The sequence below is a fragment of the Protopterus annectens genome, chromosome 4.part0, assembly GCF_019279795.1.
Source record: "Protopterus annectens isolate FY-2018-M chromosome 4.part0, PAN1.0, whole genome shotgun sequence".
In the NCBI taxonomy this organism is placed as follows: Eukaryota; Metazoa; Chordata; order Ceratodontiformes; family Protopteridae; genus Protopterus; species Protopterus annectens.
The window spans coordinates 613354045-613373401 of NC_056733.1; the positions used below are offsets into that span (position 1 = coordinate 613354045).

Consider the following 19357-nt stretch of genomic DNA (forward strand, 5'->3'; position numbering starts at 1 on the left):
TTATGGAAACCAGTGGGTGGGAAGAGTACATACATAGCTTAGCAGTCTACAGCAATGACAGATTGGAGGGAATTTGGAAATCAGATTATCATAAAGAGTGAATGCCAGAAACACAACCTTATTATTAAACAACAGTAAGGCTGGGAGGGTTGGGGAAACCAATCAGGCTAGCTAGAAAGGAATGTTTACAACAAATAAAGGCAATACTGGAACTCTTTCAGAAACTTTAGCTTATTGTGTTAGTGGGGGATTATGCAGACACAGAATGCAACTTTAACCAGGTAAAAGATAAGCAAAATGTAAAAGTACTGAAGCAAAAACTGGAGCAGAGACAATTCTCTCACTGTTGACCTTCTGCTACAGTTGAAGGCACCAGACTGTGCAGAATTTACTACGAACACTATTTATTTATTTATTTATTTATTTATTTGGCATTTGTTAGCCGGGTTAGTCCAGCTGAGCCAGAGGCCCATTTTCAGTTGAGACCAGAGGAGCAAAGCTCCAGAAGTAGTACAAGTAATTATGATATTTACAAATTATTAAAGTAGGGTCACAGAAATATAGTACAAGTCAAAAATTTGTGCACAGCAGTACAATGCATAGGTAAAATAACAGTTAAGTATAATTTCCAAAATTTAAGAATAACAGTATATAGCATAGGCCAAATAATTAAAAGGTTTAGAGAATATTACACGAAGGGGTACAGTATGAATACAGTTTGCTAGAGCAAGTACAAGGAGGAAGAAGAGTTGATAGGGAAAAGCAGGTAAGATGAGAAGAGAGGAGACCAGTTCAAGTGGGAGGTTGACAAGGGCATGACCAAGTCTTCAGGAGAAAAAGTTTGTTATTTCTTAAACAGGTATTTATGCGGAATGCTTCTTATGTTGAGAAGGATTGAGTGCCAAGCATGGGCTACAGAGTATTTGTAAAGAGTCTTACCAATGTTTTTGTTGGGTTTGTATAACTGAAGGAGGTGTTTACTGGCAATACAGAGGTGACAAGGGGGGGCTATAGAGGGAGACTAAATTGGAGATGGTGAGACAGGATGAGGGTTCATATAGGATAGACTGTGCAATATGTAGCTGGTGTATAAGTAGCTGTTTGGAGAATTCTGGCCATTGGAGTGACTTAAGGGCAAGACATTGGCGAGATTTGTAAGTAAGGTTGATGGCAAATCTGTCAGTTTTGTTATAAGTTTGCTGTAGTTTAGTGATGAGAGATGTTTGAACATGAGTAAGGACAGGGGCAGCGTAAAGAAGGCAGAGTAGGAGTACGGCTTGAGCAAGGGAGTGTTTGGAGGAGGGGACAGAAATTTTTGATTACGAAAGAGAAGTCCAGGTTTCTGGTGGGTCTTTTTTATACTTCGTTGAATGTGAATATCAAATTTTAATTCATTATCAATGATGATGCCAAGTAGTTTAGTATAGGGTTCAGGTTTAGTAATGGTGTTGTTGAGAGAGGATATAGAGGAAGAGGAGTTTTTTTTTTTTTTTTTTGGATTTAATATGAGTTTGTTATCAGAGAGTCAGGTTTTGATAGAGGAAAAGACTTGTTGAGTAAGAGCTAGTAGATCAGGGATGTTGTGGGCAGAGGTAATGAAGGTAAAGTCATCAGTGTATTGTAGAAGTGTAGAGAGGTTAGTAGCAGAGTTAAGTTTATTAGTGAATATATTAAACAGGAGAGGTCCCAGAACTGATCCCTGGGAACTCTAGTATTAACAGGGAGGAATGGAGAGAGGACAGTTTGCCAGCGGGCAGATTGGTGCCTGCCGTAGAGATAGCTAGAGAACCAGTTGATGGAGGAGGTAGAGAGATGTAGGTCTGAGAGTTTAGTTAGAAGTTTAGAATGAGAGAGAATATTAATGGTCTTTGAAAGATTGAGGAAAAGGCTGGAGATGAGGTTATTGTTACGGGCTTCAGCTGTTATTTGCATAAATGTCAGTAATGCAGTAGAAGTGCTATTGTGGGCATAAAGCCATGTTGGGTAGGAGTGAGGAAATTATCGAGATGGTGTTTGAGTAGCTGAACATGGATGCACTTTTCCAAGATTTTGGATAGGGGGACAGGATAGCAATAGGTCCTAAAGTTAGAGGGATCTGTAGAGTTGCCACCTTTGTGAAGAGGAATAGTATAGAATGATTTCCTAATGTCAGGGACCAGGGCTTCTGACATGGAACAGTTAATAAGAATAGAGGCAGGGTAGGTGATGGATTGTGCAGCTGTTTTTAAGAAATGAGGGGTAGTTGGTCTGCTGAGGAAGAGTAGGGTTTAAGTTTGAGTGATTTAATTGTAGTAATTGGGATTGGTTGGAAAGAAAAAGCATTGGGGAGAGTTTTGTTATGGGGTAGTGGAGATGTTGAGTGAGACATACTGTTTTGTGTATTCAGTGTGAGGTTTTGAATAGTTTCTAGGAAATAGTTGTTAAGGAGGGAGCAGTTTCAGAAGCAGTGTTGTTTGGAAAAGGGTTGAGAGTAGTGGAGTTATCTGGGTGGAGTAGATTGTTGATGGTGGTCCAGAATTTTTGTGGATTTTTGTGTGGGCTACTTTGGTTAGAGGAAAATAAAAAGCTTTTGTCTTTGTTGACAAGTTTTTTATCGAGGTTTCTGAGCTCTCTGTTGATCTGCAGTAAGAGAGGGGACTTTTTTTAACCCAGGCTTTCCAGGAAGAATCTCTTTTGTGCATGATTGACCGGGTTTGTTTGGTTAGCCAGGGGGCATAGTTGGATTTGATTCTGATTTTTCTGGACGGAGCAACAGAATCAAGTGTGTCAAGGGAAATGTTATTGAAGGAATTTGCTGCCTCATTGAGAGGGAAGTGATTGAGGAAGGACCAATTAATGCCAAATAGTTTGGACTAAGTGTCTGGGTCGAAGTGAGTAAGGTTTTGGCATACTCAGTAAGTAAGGTCTTTAGGTAAGCGTTGGGTGAAACTGTGTATGAAGGTTGGAGAGTGGTCACTTAATGAGTTGGAAGATATACCAGGATTATGATGGAAGTGAGGAACTGAAATAAGGGTACAGTCAAGGATGGGTTCAGATGAGGAGTTTTTGTTTTTCTAGTAGGGGTGGAGATGTGTTGGTGAAAACCATGAAGGTTAAGACTGTGGGTAGGGGATGAGGGGGACAGTTTAGTCCAGTCTGTATTAGTATCTCCAAGTATGATAGTTTCATAAAGGATATGGTGAGTCATCCAGGACAGGAAGTTTTCTAGGATGGGAATATTATCGCCAGGGGGAATGTATATGGAGATTATGGCAGATTTTTTGTGAGGGTTGAGGTGACAATTTACGCTGAGTATTACAGCAGGTGAGAAGCAGGGAACAGAGATGGAGAGGGGGGGCAGGTTAAGTAGCTCAGAGTAGAGGATAGCATCCCCTCCTCCATGTTTATTGGCTCTGTCTGAGTGAAAGATGTTTTAACCTGGAGGTAGGATTTCTATGTTAAGGATGTGAGATTTCAGCCAAGTTTCTGATGGGGCAGGAATGTGAGGAGATGTGTTAGATATCCAGAAGTGCAGGTCTGTTACTTTATTTACAATACTTTGAATATTTAGAGAGAATATTTTTAGAGATCTGGAAGGGGAATTACTGGTAGGAAGGGGGAAGTGAGGGGGTATGAGTAGTGATATTGTGCAAGGAAGAGGTGGGAGGCCCTGGGTTGGGGTGGATGTCTCCATCCAAACGAAGAGTGTTGAAGAAAGTGAAAAGAGAAGAGAGAAAATTCAGGGTAGTAGGATATCTAGGTTTCTGACCAGAGGAGAGAGAGGAGTTAGAAAGTACAGTTTTGTACCTACCATAAATGTAGATGTTCGAGGATTCCATTGCTGCAGTCCTTACTATTGGGTATAGTCCGCATCCAGTCGGCCCGAATACCAGAGTATAAGGCTGACGTCGGTCAGGGCGCATTAGACTGACGTCAGTACGTCAGGGTACTAATGCGCATGACCGGCGTCATATCCTCAGTCTTTTCTTGCCCCAGATGTCAGAAGACCCTAAAAAGACAAGGCCCAAAATACCTGCACCAAAACATGAACAATATATACAAAAATATAAGCAGGTAAACTTACCTACACAACCATCCCTAAACACAGAGGGGAAGGAGGGAGGGTAAATTGGACTGCAGCAATGGAATCCTCGAACATCTACATTTATGGTAGGTACAAAACTGTACTATGTTCTTCGTTTTCCATTGCTGCAGTCCTTACTATTGGGTAGAATCCCAAAGCAGAGGTAAGGGAGGCTGGCAAATCATAAAGAAGCAGGAGCTGACAACATGCCTTGCAAAACAGCTGTGGCAAAACCAGCCCTAGACTTAGAGTAGATAGGAAGGTGATAATGCTTAGAGAAAGTATGCACTGAACTCCAAGTAGCTGCTTCCAAAATATCCTTAGTTGCCACCCCCCGTAGAAATGCTGTTGAAGTGGCAGTAGCCCTAGTGGAATGAGGCCTAATCCCAGCTGGAACCTCCTTGCCATGATGGGAATAACAAAATGCAATGCAAAGCCAATCCACCTAGAAATAGTTTGTTTTGACACAGGCTTGCCCTGCGAACTCAAAGCAAAGGAAACAAACAACTGCTGAGACTGCCTAAAATCCTTAGTCCTGCTTAAGTAATAACGCAATTGCCTGTGTACATCTAAAGTATGCAAAATCTTTTCCCCTTTATTTTGGGGTCTGCATAAAAAGTAGGCAAATGAATAGTTTGGTTTAAAGCCACACTAGAAACCACCTTAGGCATAAAGGAAGGATTAGTACGTAATGATACCCTATCCTTATGGAAAATCAAAAAGGGCTCGACTGCCATAAGGGCCTGCAACTCAGACACCCTTCTTGCAGAAGTAATAGCCAACAAAAAAGCAGTCTTCCATGACAAATATTTCAATTCAGCAGTAGCCGCAGGCTCAAAAGGTTGTAGAGTAAGTTTTTCCAACACAAAATTGAGATCCCAAGCAGGAGTAGGAGCTCTACGTGGGGGTCTTATAATTTTTGCCCCTCTAAGAAACTGCTTGAACAAAGGATGCGAAAACAATGGTGGGTCACAATCATAGTGAGCTGAGATTGCTGCAGCATGAATCTTAATGGAAGAGAAGGACAGACCCTTGTCCAGTAACTCAGTAAGATATTGAAGAGCCATACTCAAATTAGGCTCAGAAATCTCCAAATTCTTTGCTTTACTCCAAAATAAAAACCTCTTCCATTTTGCTGCGTACACTTTCCTTGTACTAGGTCTTCTAGCTTCCCTAATCACATTTAAAACTTGTTGAGGAAGTTGAGACCTGCTGTGTTTCAACACAGAATATGCCAGGCTGTCAGATGAAGAGAGTGAAGCTTGACATTGAGCAGATGACCGTCCTGCTGGGATAACAGATGTGGAATCAAAGGTTAAGGCCATGGAGGCTTCTTTACCAGACTCCGTAGTAGAGGGTACCAGTGTTGCCGAGGCCAATGTGGAGCTATCAAAATCATCCTTGGCCTGTCCTGTCTGACCTTTAACAGTACCTTTGGAAGAAGAGGCAGAGGAGGAAAGGCATACACATGAAGGTTTGTCCAACTGAAAGACAGAGCATCCACTTCCCAAGCTGTGTGATGAAACCCCTTTGTGCAAAACTGTGGCAGCTGGTGGTTTAGTGGAGAAGCGAACAGATCTATGTCTGGAGTTCCCCAAGACACTGTCAATTTCTGAAATACATGAAGATCCAGTTTCCACTTGTGGGGATCCATGATTTGTCTGCTTAACATATCTGCTAAGGAGTTCTGTGCTCCTGGCAGAAACCTTGCCTGAAGAGTTAGGTGCAAGCGTAGCGCAGTCTCCCATAAAATCATTGCTTGCCTGCATAGAGGATAAGAACGTGTTGCCCCTTGTTTGTTGAAGTACCACATGACAGTTGTGTTGTCTGTTAGAATCAACACCTGCCCTGGAAGAAGTAACTCCTTGAAAGCCAGCAATGCGAACTGGACTGCTAACATCTCCTTCATGTTGATATGTAGATGCTGTAGTCTGGCAGGCCACTTGTCTTGTATCCACTTTCCATTTAGATGAGCTCCCCAAGCAATGTCTGAGGCATCTGTCGGTAAAATCTGACTCGCCTCTGGCCGGGTCACAGAGAGTCCCTTGTTTAGGTGACATTCCTGAGCCCACCACAAAAATTCTCTTTGAAGGCAAGGTATTATTTGAATGACAGTGTCTAAATACTGGCAGTGCTGTGTCCATACATTTTGAGATACCATTGTAACTTCCTCATATGCAGTTTGGCATTGGGAAGCACCAGAATACAAGATGCCATGAACCCTAATGCTTGTAGGACTGTCTCTGCAGTCAGCACGGACTGATGAGATAGTTGATGGAAGTAAAGTGATAGACTCTTTTGTTTGTCCGGGGTTAAAAAGGCCATCTGGGCTGCTGTATTCAGTCTCACACCCAGAAAGCACATGTCGTGAGAGGGTACTAGACTGGACTTTATTTCGTTCACAGAATACCCTAGGCATCTTAGCACTGCTATAAGATATTCCAGATGCTGTAGAAGGTCTTCCTTTTCTTGAGCCAGAATTAGGCAGTCGTCTAAATAAGGATAAATTTGAAGTCCTTGTACCCTGAAGTAAGCTATCACTGGAGCCAGAACCTTTGTGAATACTCTGGGCGCAGTAGATAAGCCAAAGGGCAATGCAGAGAACTGATAATGAGAATCTCCAGCTTGAAACCGCAGATACTTCCTGTAACTTAGCCTGATAGGCACATGAAGGTAAGCTTCCTCGAGATCTAAAGTTACCATCCAGTGATCTCTGCCCAGCAGGGGTAAAAGCTGTTGTAACGTCAACATCTTGAACTCGGGAATGTCCAGATAAGTGTTGAGGAGAGATAAATCCAAAAGCAGTCTCCACGTGTTCCCCTTCTTTGATACTAGGAACATGCGAGAATAAAATCCTAGGCCCCTTTCTGATACAGGGACTGGCTGAAAGATGTCCAACACCCATCTGTCTTGAGTAATTAAATCCCAATTTTCTTTGAAAAGAGACAGTCGTCCTTCCAAAGGAGCTGCCAGACGAGAATCTACTGGCAGCTGAAAAGGCAGGTCATTGGGTCTGTTTACGAAAGGACTGACCCCTGCCCTCACCAGAAGTCTGAGCAGGTGAACTTCCTGTTCTAGGCCTAAAAGAACCTTGAGCCCTGCCCCTACCACGTCTAGACCTACCCCTAGACTGGGAATCATAAGCAGGATATGTCCACCCCTTAGCAGGCCAATTTCTACTAAACTTCGGTGGCTGTACCTGCAAAAAATCTTTAACAGTTTGCATAGACTTAGCTTTGTCCTCCATTTTCTTTAAAACTGCTTCCACAGGTGAACCAAACAACACATCAGACTGTAAAGGAGCATCCAAAATCCTTGTCTTAACATGCTCAGCCAAATTTTGATCCCTCAACCAGGCATGCCTGCGAAGAACAGAACTAGTGGCAGCCACCCTCGAGGAGGCCTGCACAGCATCAAAACCACATTGCAAAGAATGCTTGCCCACTTGTTCAGACACATAAACTAAATCCAGCAAGTCTTTACAATCAATACCTTCCGCCAAAGCATCCACCTTAGATTTCAATTGTGAAAGGAGATAATTTTGATATTTCAGCATGTGAAACTGACAATTCAACGCTCTCATGGCTAGAGTGGAAGAAGTATACACTTTCTTACCCCACCTATCTAACGCCCTTGCCTCTTTGTCAGTGGGAACAGGATTTTTAACCACAGAGGCCTTAACACCTTTAGGCCCCTGAGAAACAGTTTCTGGGTCCGCCCTAGGACTCTTAAACAAATACTTATGAGCTTCGGCACCCTATAGTACCTATCAGGTTTAACAGGAGCAGGAGGCAAAGAATCAGGGTTCAGGGAAGCCTCTGCAAAAACATCTTCCACCACATTCAACACAGGAGGTATAGCTAAGGGCCTATGCTGGGGTAAAAACAAGAATTCCCTAAGCCTCTTCCTGGAATCAGAGTAATCCTGGCCTTCCCATTTAAAGTGCTCCCTCATGGAATGCAGAGTCTCTGAAAAAATCCTCAGGAGGAGAAGCCGAAGGAGTGGCATCATCCACATCAGAATCAGAATAATGAGGATACTCCTGCAAATCTTCCGCAGAAGACTCAGAAGCCCCTGAACCCTGTTCAAAACTGTCAAACTCTGGTTCCACTCTAGGCCTCTTATCAGGAGGGCCCATAGAACCTCTAATCATAGTAATCAAATCTTCTGCCATTTTAAGCATATGTTTCTTAGGTACAGAACCCGAAAGGCTAGGAGAAGCCCCTACTGAAGCTGAAGTTGGCCTACCTCTAAAAGAAGTTTTGGCAACAGAAGGAGAGGCTCTAACTACTGTGGGAAAAGAGGGAAGAATAGTTACCTGAGAAGCCCCCTCAGCCTGGCCTGCCTCCTGAGAGGGTACATCCTGTAACAGTAAAGTTTCTGCCTGAGACTCCATAGAAACTCCTGGCAAAACCTCTGGCTCCATTGAGCCACCCTAAAGAACCGGCGTCCGGGACTGCCGGTTCATCAACCCTAGGCTTCGCTGTTTGTCCTTGCGCTTCTTGGAAGCGGGCGTCGGAGCATCCGACGGCATTTTATAATTGCAACGCTTCCCAAACACTAATCTGGCACAGTCTAACCTCCTCTTAATAGTGCGTTTGTTAAACCTAGCACAAGAGCGGCAACCAACAACGTCGTGCTCAGGCCCTAAACAAGGTATACACAAAGTATGGTAATCCCTATGAGGTATCTGTTTCCCACAAGAAATACAGTTATTCACTTTTTCTGACATCCGGTTAAATACTGAGGCAAGAAAAAAACAAAATGTTCCCAACGGGTACTTAGCCAACTCTGATTCGGTCTGAAACTCCGGTTTCGGAAATATTTCAGAACGCCAACCTGCACTCGCAAAACTGCTTCTGCATCGGACCACGCGGCAAAAAAGACTGAGGATATGACGCCGGTCATGCGCATTAGTACCCTGACGTACTGACGTCAGTCTAATGCGCCCTGACCGACGTCAGCCTTATACTCTGGTATTCGGGCCGACTGGATGCGGACTATACCCAATAGTAAGGACTGCAGCAATGGAAAACGAAGAACATCAAGTAGGAACTTTTGAAGAGGTCAGTTGGTGAACTAGGGAAGAGAAATGGTGAGATTAATTGTTGTTAAGAGACGGTATGAGTGTTAGGAGTAATGGGGAGAATAGGTGAGAGGGGATTGATAGTAAAATGAAGGGTAAGAGGTTGTTAGAGAGAGGAAGAAGAGAAAGGTGTTGAAGAGAGTGAGTGGCCACATAAGAGACTAGTTACAGAGATGGAAGAGTGGTAAATGAGTCAAGAATGCAGTGAAGAAGAATAGTGAAAGCAGAGAAATCAGACAGGGTGCGACTAGAAATGAAAAGTAGAAGTTAGTAAGGAGGGGAAGGGGGGTGAATGTAAGGGAGGAGAGAGAGGTGGGAGTGGTTATAGGAGTGAAGCAGGTGTTAGATTAGTTAGAGAGGGTGATTGGTTGGATAACAGGAAGGGGTGTGGTGGGTAGGAGTATATATGTAAAGAAAGTGGGGGTGGGTAGGAATGGGAGTAGGGTAGGGGAGCGGAGAGAGCCTGAGCGAAGTGAGGGTGAATGGAGCAGGCAGAACCAGGAGCAGAAGATTGCTATACTTCAAAGACTATCAGTGGGACTTGTACTTAAGTTTGTTAGGGAGGAGAACAGTGTTTTAGAGTGGAGAGAATAGGTGAGTAATGACAGATGTTGTTAATGTATGAAGTGAATCCTTGGTTTAGAAAAGAGAGGAGACAGACAGCAAAGTCTTGGCCTTGAGCACACTTTCCTGAAGTTTTTACGAAAAAAAAATGTAATAATAAATTACTAAGGCTCAAAGTCTTGCAGGAGTACACAGCATTTCCACAACTGTGAATTAAATTCCAAGACTGTGGGCCAGCATGGTTTAAAATACAACTGGGTAGCTTTTACAAGTAATTCTACTTGTAGAAATAGAAGAGCAGAATAACTTAGAAACACAGTCTTCAATCAGCTGTTAGTAAAAATACAAGACTAAGGTCCCAGAACAAACTTAAAAAAATGTTTGCATACTGTTTGCTTGCAGATACAAAACAGTTATTTGAACTTGTATGCATGTGGCTACAGGAGGAGTACCTCTAACCTTTGCTGGTCTGGTTTCACCCCCCCCCCTGTATTTAGTTGGCCCTCTAAAAGAGCATTTCCAGACTTGGGTCACTGCTGGAGACAGAAACACAAACCCTGCTGTTGCAACAACTGTCCAGACTTTCTGATTACAGATGAAGTAACTGCAGTTAGGGCAGCTATCTGCATACAGATATCCTTAGTAATAAGTGAAGAGCAAGAACTCCAGAATAATGTTATTTATAGTTATTGTAGTCCATTGTGTGCTTACTTTGTCCCTGCAGTGTCAGGAACTCCAAAGTGTGTGTGTGTGTGTGTGTGTGTGTGCGTGTGTGTAATGATATAATACAACATGTTGTATATATAAAATGTTATATTTATAGATGTATGTATGTATATATATATATATATATATATATATATATATATATATATATATATAGGCATACTGTTAAAAGAATAACTGATGGAGCATAAATATGTAATATATTTTATGTTGCTTTTTACACACTTTTTTCAATGCTTGTTGTACTGTAAGCAATGTTTCAGTACATTAACTGTGTGTGTTTTTTTTTTTTTTTTTTTTTTTTACTACAGCAAGGGGATGGCTGACTCATTAAGAAAGTTAAATATTCCAGTAACTGTAATTTTGGATGCTGCAGTTGGGTAAGTTTTTAAGCTATAAATTGCTAATGTGATATTTTGTTAGTTGATCATTTAACAAACAGAGATGTATCCCTTATGTCTGTATTGTCATATACTGTAACCTTACAGCTTGTTTGCCATTTTGACTCATGCTTTGATTCTGTTTTATGCTGTTTGCCACTTTGTCTTCATAGTACGACACTCTCCCGTAATATATTTATTTATAATATGTATTAATTTGCTTTTCAGATGCCATCCTGTATTACATACCAGGCTTTGTAGACATAATGCACAGTTTTGTATCATTCTGATCACATACTTTAAGAAAATCCATATTTGTTTCTCTCAGTACCAATTACTTTACAGTCATCTGTCATTGGATGCTCCACCTCATACCTCTCAACCTCCAGATGAGATAATCCAGGACAAAGGACCTTAAAAACAGGGGCAATCAGGAGCACCCAATTGACATATGACATGCATATTCAAATAAGAACATTAACAGACACTCCCACATATATTCATTTACACAAAGACAGATCATCACTGTATAGCATTGTTTATTAAAAAGAGAATTATATACAGACACAATACAGACATGCACTTAATATGGGTTATTTATATTGTCAGACAGCTGTATAAAATTCAAAGAATACATGTTCACCCTCACACCCCAAGAGTTCCAGGTTTATAAAGACAGGTGTTTAAACATTTGCAAAACACAAATGCATGCTTAGTATGGAAGCAGTGCATGCAATAAGGTAATTTGCATTCAGACTATTGACTACACAGATTATTGGTACAGGTCTACACATACCATTTCCCCATGGTCCTATGTAAAACTAAAATAGTTATTTAACTTCAGCGTCTTGGCAGGGAGAGTCATTGTTGTCTTTTTTGCTGCTTCCAGCATGTCCTTTGGATGTTTCACTGAGTTGCAGTCAGTGTCTTTGTTCATCTTTATTGCTAATAAAGAATTCAATGTTTTTGGATCAAGTGACTGTCTGAGCTCAGTTTTAACTTTGTAAACCATCCTAAATGCTTATTCCACTTCACTGTTGTGCAGCAAGCACTGGACAGTTTGCATTGGTTTCTGAAAGTTTGGCAGATCTTGTGCTACAGGGCTACCAAGTACCATGGACCATCCATATCACCACTCGGTCATCTGATACTCCAAATATTCATCAGTCAGTTTGTAACCCTCCACTTCTTCACTACAAAACCTGAGATGAGTGCCAGTATTTACAGTAGTAGTGGAAGAATACTGCAGCTTCATAGCAGTGTCTAATAAGCTGGCCATGTTCTGCAGCAGAAGATCTCTTGTCAGGGAAATGCTTTTTTATTTTGAGTAGGACTGCAAAGTAAACCTGCTTGACTCTTGAAAAGTTTCTGCTCTATTATTGTATCCCTGATGTCATTCATACTGTCATCTAAATATGTTTCAGTACCAGGACCAATATGGATTTCACTGTCATGCAGGATGTTGTGTTGCACTTCAGGAATTGCATTAGTAGTAGCTACATTGTCCAGAAACTGCCTGGTAATTAGTGGTTTGAGTACCCTACTAGCATATGCCTGTAGTATTTTCTGGATATCCTTATGCAAGGTGAACAACTTTCCCTACCTTGTATTTACACATTGAAGTTCTGCAGTAGTTCAGTGACATACTGCAGGAACAGGAATGCCAGATTAATGTCATGGCTTTGTATCTCTCAGCTGTCAGCTGTACTTAAACAGACTGTGGTTCATAGGACATCTGGGTGGGCCACAAGGCAAACATTCTTTTGATGACTTTTGTCAAACTTAGCCATCAAATGGTAGCATGCTTGATTATTTTGAGGGTTTCAGTATCCACAAACAGTGCAAACTCTTTAAAGGTGAACAGTGCCTTCTGCTTTAGACATCCTCATCATGATCATTTTTTTTGTTCTTTGCTTGAGATCCCCATCTTAAAAATAAATGTACGATATAGAAAAGTTTTTTTTCTGACTGTTTTTTCATCTTAGCAACATACAGTAACTGATATAAAATTACAGATTGCATCTCTCATTCCTGAAACTGCTGTTGTCACTATTTTGATCAGGTTATGGCCATTGTTAAGGAAAAGTAGTTAATTTTTTTGTTCCTGTCCCCTTGCTGAGATCAGAGCTCATAAACATGTATGGTGTCACCCACAACCTGATGTCAGCAGTGCTGAGGGCACTGTATGAATTCTTATGGAGCTTTTTTCCTCCCTCTGACGAGTGGAGTCCCACAGAGTTCGGTCCTGGGTCGTCTGCTGTTTGGCATCTACTTCTCTGAAGTCCAGGCCAACACAAAGGGACTCTGGCTGACAAAGTTCACAGACGATTGCAAGTTGGGAGTTATTATTAACTCCCCAAGTGATGTTGACATCCTACAGAATGGCATCACTGAGACCAACGACTGGTGTCAGAACCATGGCCTTAAGCTCAATGCCAAAAAGTGTGTCGTCATCCCCTTTGGGAAAAACCCGGTTCCCATGAATTACCACATCGATGGTAGTCCACTAAACGCAAAAGGTGTTATAAGAGATCTGGGAACATAGGATGACAGCAAACTCTCTTTTGATCACCACATTGCCACTGTGGTCAGAAGTCCTTCTATGTGGCACATCTCATTACTAAGGGTTTTGCATCCAGGAAGAAAGAGGTCATTGTCTCCCTTTACTCTTCCCTCATTAGACCAGTCAGAGTACAATGCCCCATTTGGCATGTACCTCACTAGACACCTACAACAACTGGAGAGGCCGCAAAAGTACCTCACAAAGAGGATCCTAGGCCTTAAACACTTGTCCTGTATGGGCAGACTCAAAAAACTCCAACTATTCTCGGTCTTATATTGCCAACTTAAAGGTGATTTCTGCTTGACTTATAAAGCTATGTCTGACCCAGCTCTGTTAGAAATGCTACATCTAAAGAAATCCCAATCCCTCCACACCACACACTCTATAGACCTCAACCTCATTACCACAATTAACAGAACATGCTGGAGGTACAGGTTCATAACCCAGACACTGCCCATGCTGTGGAATAGACTTCCCATACATGTCGAGCAGAGCACCTCGCTGACCTTCTTCAAGTGAAATCTTGATGAGTGGATGGGAAACAGAAAATTCACCCCGGGTTTAACTCCAGTGGCTCTACTCGACAGAAGCACTGGGAACTAAGGTCGAGTGGCACTTTGCCAGGGAAATCCTATGGCTAGGCTTGTAAAGGCCCCAGGGCCATTAGCCTAGTACACACCTATGAACCTATGAAATGTAAAGGTTAACACCCAGTTTGATAACTACCTCACACTTTGAGACATCACTGATAGGTCCTGCCATTATTTGCTTTACTTTGGGTACCCTGTCCCATTCCTGTTTTCATTCCGCCTTGTAAACTCAAAGGTTGTTGCTACAGTTCTTGCTGTTTTTTCAGTAGGAATGTCAATTTCCTTATGTCCCTTTTTTAATAATAATTTTATGCATTTTGTACTTTTGCTATTGTGATGGGTTACATACAGCAGCCCATCTAAATGCTTGAGACCAGATGTTAGGGAGCAAACTCTCCCAGTCTTTTGAATTTCATTATTACAGTTATGGGGGTTGCAGTTGATTATATATGGCAGCAGCAGGTTCTGTTAGCAGCAGCTAATGAGAGGTCCTGTCGTTAAGAGAAAAGTGGTAGATTTCCCTTGCATAAAGACCTCTGTGCAGACTCCAGATGGTAAGAGGAACCAAGGTTCCCTCCCACTCTTTAGGGATTTTTTTTTTGTTTTGTTTTGGTTATTCCTGGCAGAACACAAGTTATATTGTATCTGTGTGCATGATAAGAGAACTCACTGCCCACAGAAATGATCCATTCTTTTTTATCTGTGTTCAAGGTTGGGTGGTTAAAAACATCATCTAAAACTCTTTCCAGGTAAAACTCTATAAAAATCTAAGCCCTCTGTTATATACTGTTATATACTGATATACTGAGAAATAGGAGTTGTGGGGGGGGGGGGATTGAAGGGGAGTAACAAGAAGTCAAAGGGGCTAGCTTGGATGCAGCAGCATGGGGAGTAGTGGGTGGGCTATGAGGCACCATATTTAAGGTAGTGAACATCGGTCATGATGTAGGGGTAAAAACAAAAATAAAAATAGTAATAAATGATGAGTTTGGATTTTAGTGAGATAAGGAGGAGTGGCCATAAAGTGACTGCAGTGGTGAGCTGGTTCCCTTTAATTCACTGTATTACTTTCAGTGGGTTTGAGATGACCAAAGTATTAATATCATATAAAGGCTGGACAGACTGAGAGTAATATGGTAAAACAGTTTGGGGATTGGGTTATGTACTACCAGTGTCTAATTGCACCACGCAATCCTAAAATAAACAAACCATAACATTAACTGGTTATGCTGCCAGCCGGCTATGTGTGTGGGGTCCAGTGTAAAAACGAATATTTAGGGTTAAAAAACTGTTTACATAAAGAGCACTAGGGCCAATCTACATCCCATTTGAGACTTGGAATTAGGTGTTGTTTAATATTTTAAAGATGTTGAATGGAGTAACCATTAGATGAATTTGACAGTAGGAAAAAGTATTTAATTTGGCATGAAAAAATTGGATTTAAAACTCCATTCGTGCATGAATGTGGGGGGAGTGGCAACTGAGGTAGAGCTGCTGTGATGTGATCCCCACAGTCCTGTTAGAATGTTTTAATGAGATGAAAACTGAAAAAACTATGGGGAAGCCAGAGCCTTATGGATACTGCCAGAAAAAAAAAACATGCAAACTTCAAGTATTAATGTCAGAATGTCAAAACATATAAGCTTAAAAAATATAGAAAATATATACTTCAATCAGAATGTCAAATCGTATACACTTAAAAAAGAGGAACCAGATGCAAATGGATTTACCCAAAGTTATCCTCTGAGGTCCATAGTTATTGGCCTTTGGTTTTGTGGGATCTATAGATCCTGCAGGGTCCGGTGTGTTTTTGTTGTTAGTAATACGGTGGTCCAATGTTCGTATGTTCAACATGCAGTTGATTGATAGCAAGATATCAAGGTAAGGGTATTTATTGGCTTGAAGCCTGATTTACCATTAAAGTTCTTTCTTCTCTAGCCTGTTACTGATGTTGCCTTTGCATAACTCTGCAGTAAGTTGTTTGAGGATTATGAAGGAAAATTTATTGTGGCCAATTTTCTCCTTATTGTGTTTTGATAGTGCATTGGTAGGTGAGGCTTGCCTAATATCCGTGCAGTTTCTGGCTAGAAATGCTTTAAATTTGTTGATAGTTTTTTCCAGTGTAGAACGCAGGACAATTTTGGCATTGTGCTAGGTATATCACTTTATCGGTGTTACAGTTTTTATAGATCCTGCATTTGTAGAATCTCTGGCTGTTGGGACAGTAAAAAAAAAAAAAAGCATCTTTCCATTCCTAGTACTTGCAGTTTGGGGAACTACATGGGAACGTACCCTTTGGTAGCTCCAAGGTTGGTGGGGTGGTGATGTTTTTGATGACATCACAAATGGTTTTGTTCCTCCTGATGGAAATGCTGGGTTTTGGCCAGAGGGATCTTGAGTGTTTTATTTTCATTAATAATAACCCAGTTGTCATTAATTACTCTCTTAAGTTCTTGGAACTCCATAGAATAGGTCAAAATTATGCTTGTGTTGCATTGGTTCTGGTCATTGTTTTTGTGTTTTCTTCAATGGCCTGTGTCATCATTGTCATGGCAGGGTACTCCGGGTTGATGAACTTATTGGTGATAATGGGATCCAGAATTCCTTTGAGTTTTTTTACTGTAGCCCTTGATGAGGAAGTCTCTCTTGAGGTTAGTCATGTTTTTCGTGAATTTGTCTAGTTCACAGAATAAAAAGCCAGAAGCTCAATGTCTAAAATTTAATAAAAGTAAAGCCAAAAGACACAAACAAACAAATAGCAGCAAAATATACAATAGCAAAGCTTTTGAGTCTATGGATCTTTATCAATGCATAACAATTTAAAACAGCCTCACTCCATTTTAAATAAAACACCAGCCAAGAGACTCAAAAGCTTTGTTATTGTATATTTTGCTACTATACTCTTCTTTTATTAAATTTTGGATGTTGAGCTTCTGGCTTTTGATTTTGTTTACAATTTTATTTTGCTTTTGAAGCTCTGGCAGCCAGGAGAGAATTTTGTATATTGTAATTTGGCTAGCTCCTTGGATACTCCTGCCATCCTCAGACTTTGGGATTTTATAACATTCTGTTTAGTTTTGAAGGGGTGCATGCTGTTGTGTTGTAGGATTGAGTCGACTCTGGTAGGTTTTCGATAGAGGCTATTATTTATCTGCCTGTCAGTGGTTGATGTACTGATCTGCAGGTCTAAGAAGTTTACTGAGTTTCTGCTTTTCATATCAGTGAATCTTAGGAAGGCGGTGGAATTTTCGATGTGCCAGAGGAAATCTTGTAGTTGTGACTCGCTCCTACTCCAAATCAAAAAGATGTCATCAGTAAATCTAAAGTAACAGCTCATGTGGTTGTAGTGTGGGGATTGTAGATTAACTCATTCCCATTTTCCTAAGGTGATGTTGGCTAAGTTAGGGGCCGTGGTTTTCCCATGGCTGTTCCAATAGTCTGTAATGTAGTTCGCAAAATTTAAAGTAATTCTCCAATAGTAGCTGGAGTAGTCTGCTGAATGTTTCGGTCTCTTCTCGCAATGTGTTCCATAGTTCATGGTATGCTTTGACTATGGCCCAAATGCAATAACTGTAAGGGAGAACCATGTAAAGTGCTTCAACATTGATGGTGACCAGGATCTTGTCACCTTTCACCAGAATGTGCTTGATAGTCTTCCTGTTCCATGTATATTTGTAATTGTTACCAGTCATATTTGTCTAGGCAGATTTGAAGAAGCCATTTTAGCAAAAGTACTTCCTACCGCTGACATTTTTTTTTTGTTAATTATACACGACACCTCTGATCTCTAAGGGGAGATAAAACTCATATCCTTAAAGTCACACTTGTGGACTGGACAGATGTTTAGCATAAACATCTTTTAAACATTTTCATAGTTATTATTGAAAACCATACATTGGATTTAACATAGCTGTAAACACTGTTGACCACACTTTGTAAATCAGGAGAATATCTCAATTGGCCCTTTCTAACAGCATTGAGACAAAGCAATTATTGATTTTACATATTTTAACATTTTTAAGGCATTGTTTAATATTTTAAAGATGATGAATGGCATAACCATTAAATTAATTTGACAATAGGAAAAAGTATTTAATTTGGCGTGAAAAAATTGTTAAAACAATCCTAAAAAGGGCGATTACTAAGATCCACAAGTCATCCTCCAGTGCCCTCACACACAGTGGATATGCCCAAGAGGAGTTACTCACCCAGGACATGCGCAATATCTGGCATTATATAAATTGCACCGCTGTGGTCTCATTTCAGAAAGCGCTCATCTGCCAGAATTCAAAAAAAGAACTGAACCACATTGAACTGGATTCGGACTGCTCTTTTCCTCTGGTCTAACTACCAACCTTGTCCGATCTGTCTTGTGCAAGTAATACCTTGCCTTCCTATAGCCTAAAGCGAAGGAACTGCTAACATCATGTCACTGGGAAATCATGCAGAAGGAAGAACAACTTCAAGCACATCCACAGATCCAGACCCATTTATAAGAACCTAGACATTTTTGCTCCCTGTGTACCCACACTGGTAAAGAAGGTCTTGTTTTTTTATGTTTTTTAATGGGGCAGTAGAGCCAGAGGTTCATTCTTTGTGTGACTGATTTCCCTGCTATCAGTACTTCGCACTCAATATCATCAATTCAGTGCATGAGAAGTGCTGCAGAAGCCATTGGGGGGATTGGCTTTGTTGGAGATGAAGCTTATTTTGAACTTCCTAAAGGATTTTGTTTCAGCTAAGGGACTGAGCTGAGTGGGTTTTGTAAAAAGCCCAATGGTTCTGTTGAGCTATATGCTAAGGATAATTGACAGGTTTTGCTACGTGGATACTGTTTAGGTTTTTGACTGATTATTTTAATGACAGTCTTTGTAGAAGACTTGTATCTGAGTGTGTGTGTGTGTGTGTGTGTGTGTGTGTGTGTGTGTGTGTGTGTGTGTGTGTGTGTGTGTGTGTGTGTGTATATATGTGTATATATATATATATATATATATATATTATATAATATATATATATATATATATATATATATATTATATATTTATATATATCTATATATATCTATATATATATATATATCTATATATATATATATATATCTATATATATATATATATATATATATGTATATATATCTATATATATATATATATATATATATATATATATATACACATACACAAGACAGCTGCTGGGCTGGATATAATAGGTAAGTGTAACTTGATGTTTTTGAGAGAGTGGCAAACTGTAATGAATCTGTGATTTCAGCACCTATACTGTGGGTACATGTTAAGGGAAAAATAGGTATAAATTGTTTATTTAATATATGTCTGTTGCAAAGATTTATGACTAAAGAACGTACTGCAGTGCAGTATTAGTTTTATT

At 40.6% G+C, this 19357-nt stretch overlaps 1 protein-coding gene across 1 annotated transcript in view; it reads left to right on the forward strand.

The window, feature by feature from the left end:
• The window catches only part of EIF2B1 (eukaryotic translation initiation factor 2B subunit alpha), a 222402-nt gene that overhangs the window by 53790 nt on the left and 149255 nt on the right, over nt 1-19357 (forward strand). The window contains exon 6 of the mRNA XM_044068553.1: nt 10751-10819. Coding sequence (XP_043924488.1) covers nt 10751-10819 — 69 coding nt within the window. The remainder of the gene's footprint in view (nt 1-10750; nt 10820-19357) is intronic.